The sequence below is a fragment of the Lactuca saligna genome, chromosome 3 (assembly GCF_052625555.1).
Source record: "Lactuca saligna cultivar CGN05327 chromosome 3, ASM5262555v1, whole genome shotgun sequence".
In the NCBI taxonomy this organism is placed as follows: domain Eukaryota; kingdom Viridiplantae; phylum Streptophyta; class Magnoliopsida; order Asterales; family Asteraceae; genus Lactuca; species Lactuca saligna.
Genome location: NC_136419.1, coordinates 49,139,753 through 49,143,128, shown reverse-complemented (window position 1 = coordinate 49,143,128; position 3,376 = coordinate 49,139,753). Strand labels below are relative to the sequence as shown.

The following is a 3,376-nucleotide window of genomic DNA, read 5'->3' as shown; positions in this document are numbered from 1 at the left end:
ATAACCAATACTAATCGTAACCAATGGATACAAAAACGTATTAACCGGTTGTAATGGTTATGGTTCGGTTTTGGTCCATAACCGAACCAAACCGCCCATACATACCCAAAAAATGGAAAATGAACAAAAAAAAAAAAAAAAAAAGGAAAAGAGTAAGGGTAATCCTGGTATTTCACTCTTATATGAATCAGGGGAAATACATTGTGCGTGTTATGGTTGGCGTGAGAATTGAGAAAAGAAACACATAAAGTGATTAAAGTATGTGCGAGTGTTCTGGTGTGTGAGTCGATGGCATATCAGAAGGATCGTGATTAACAGAGAGCCACAAGGAGATACCAAACATCGGGACAGTGATGGTTAATCGCTTGATTGATGCTTACAACAACCTGGAAACTCTCAGTGTTACCTAATTGAGAAGAAATTGAAGGTAATCTTTTAAACCCTAAGTAGACACTAAAGAAATTGTTTAGGATTTTGCGATGCATGATTGAAATTGGTGATGATTTATGGCTTTTGGTGGTAGCAGACTTTGTATGACCAGAAATCAACAGAAGCATCCCGAAACATCCTTATTTCAGATTTGACACAAGCATTGGAAGGTATTCAATCAACCTAAGTTGAAATTAATACTTGGAACACATGAAATTGCTTAGGATTATATTATAAATTTATATGGATTTATGAGTTTTGCTTGGTAATCAACTGAAAATTTGGAAGAACAAAGAATGCAGATTGATGCTTGAAGTTTTGAACAAGTTTGACTGTTTATGAGTCAAACAATTAGTTTGGAATTGAAATTTTAAGATTTATGGAGAAATTGATAATGTGATTGTATTCTTAAGAAATATTATGCAATAGATGAAGTAATTTGGTTAATTACTAGTTGATTCATAATGCAAATTTGGAATGGAAGATGAAATTAGTAAATAGATTAAAAAGATAAAAGCTTACTTATTTGAATGTAAGTATGAAAGTATTGGTTTCAAAATGCTTGGTAAATGGAACTTGTAAATTCCAACACTTAATGAAAAAAGAACGGAATTAAGTAATAAGTAATAACCTTATTGGTTTATACTTAATACCCATGTAAAAAATATTAGAACTTGGGCATTATCAAACTTTTTTTTAAAGCCACCAGAAAGTAACATTAAGGTTAAAATACAAATATGAAATATCTGGTCAAGTATTATGTAATGCATCATTGCAATGGAAAGAATCATCAAAAGGTACAATTCTTAATTATATTCTAAAATAGTCAAAATGGGTAAAGTAAGGATACTTAGTTATTTAGAATGATGTTAATAAATTTAAAAATAGTTGGTAAGAATACAAAAACATCAATACAACGATGTCTTATGACGAAAATATGCAAAAGATAAATAAATAACCAGCCACTCAATAACTTGAATACATTTTCAGATCATCAATATTGTTATCATGACTTAAACATTTTAACAAAAAAAAGTTTGTTGAAACGTGTAGCAAAAATGGATGACGAGATGGTTACGCTTCATAATGTAATGCCCGTGGATCTTGCTATAAAACGAGAAATGGAATATCGACATAAAATGGAGGCCTTAAAAAACCAGCCACTCAATAACTTAAATCCTTTGCTACCTTCCCAAGTGAGATCTTACGAGCCTATTTTTTTTTTTTTTTTTTTTGGATGGTTTCACATTTATATACAGAAGCAGATGAGACTGTGTCTAGCTGATGTGGGACATTAACATGTACAAATAAATATACATATAGGTTCATCCGACAAGTCGAACAACATTAAAGAGAAAAGAGCCATCTACAAGTGGCATAAAACTAAAGAAACAGGCAACGGGGCTTGTTTGCAAGATTTGTGAGATAACATTTTGTACGGTTGGTCAAATGAAGGATCATTCCAATAGTTTGAAGCACAAACACATTGTACAACAGTTGAAGAAAAGGGGACAAAATGTTAGCACACCATTTTTATGTGAGCTTTGTAACTCATCTTGCTCTAGTGGTATTGTAATGGCAGTTCATCTTAAGGGTACAAAGCATGCTGCTGTTCTTCAGGAGGTTGAGAAAGCTAAAAGGGCTAGAGCCAAAGAGGGATTTGGTCCAAGAAGGTATTGAATGTTTGGTGTATTGAACAAGAGTAGACTGTAATGCCATTGTGTTATTTATATATTCGTTATGATGTTTGGAAGAATGAGGGTGAATGGTATCGACTGTTTGTAACTTATTTATTTCGCAATTAAAGAATATGTGAGCCTGGTTGAGAAGTAAAATTATATACAGGAGTTAAATCCTGACACACTCAAAATATTATCAAAATATTATCAGTGTTTCACGATTGACTTCTTATGTGGACCTTGAGATGGGTTGATATGGGCTGTTCAGATGAGAGAGCCTAGTAACGTCATTTTTTACACTAAAAATATATATTTCGGCTATATTATTTTTATAGCTTATTTATATTTTCAAAAATACCCCTTCTATTTTTTTGTTTTCTATAGATTCGGTTACGTTATTTTCTTAAAATGACATTGGAAATTACATTTAAACAAATATAATCCAACAGATAGTTCATGTATGATAACTCTGAATTAATTTTTATATTATTAGAACAAGCATTTTATTAAATGACAAAATTACATTTATAACACATTTCAAAAATGTTCAAAACAATTTTTTACGTTTAAAGTATACATTTGATGATAAGATATAATTGTAATTATTTTTACTGTTGCTTGGGTTTTTTTATTTAACTTATAAATATAAATATAGGGTCAAAGTCAAATGAGGACATAAAAAAAATTAAGAACCTAAAAATATTTTTCCGAAGATTTTTTCCAATCAAAAGACCAAAATGGCATATGTTTCGGTTGAAATTGACAAATGTATCAAAAAAAAAAAAAAAAAAAACAAAATGTATGCATATATGGCATGTGTACATATGCATGTGCATAATGTATACATATACACTTGCACACTCCTAAAAGGTGAACGTATGCGTGTTCTCAAACAGCAAAAAATAAACATATGCACATATGACATATGTCTATTTCGATATGGTATATAGGATTATCTGATCCAATTTGGTTAACGACTAATTTTGACGGATCCGGATTTCAAATTGGATCAAATCTATACCGCAGATGTACTATTTACAACCGACTGAAAACCTATGACCCAAAATCATAGAAAAAACTCCTGACAAGATATTGTTAAATAAACTCCATGAAGAAACCCTCCTACAAGATATTGTTAAATAAACTCCATGAATAAACCCTGTAATTTCAATTTGGGTGCTGTTAATATGTCACCTTTAGACATCCTATCATCATTTTTATAAAAAGTCAATCTATAATCAACTATTTATAATCAGTTTTTGGAAAAC

General features: G+C 30.7%; 1 protein-coding gene across 1 annotated transcript; it reads left to right on the top strand.

Moving 5' to 3' along the window:
- Positions 1-214: 214 nt before the first annotated feature.
- On the top strand, positions 215-2,264 carry LOC145036464 (uncharacterized). The gene is made up of 4 exons (XM_078984913.1): positions 215-427; positions 527-599; positions 1,483-1,625; positions 1,753-2,264. Exons 3-4 carry the CDS (start codon positions 1,488-1,490, stop codon positions 2,107-2,109), a joined length of 495 nt encoding a protein of 164 aa, XP_078841039.1. The 5' UTR covers positions 215-427; positions 527-599; positions 1,483-1,487; the 3' UTR covers positions 2,110-2,264.
- Positions 2,265-3,376: the final 1,112 nt, after the last annotated feature.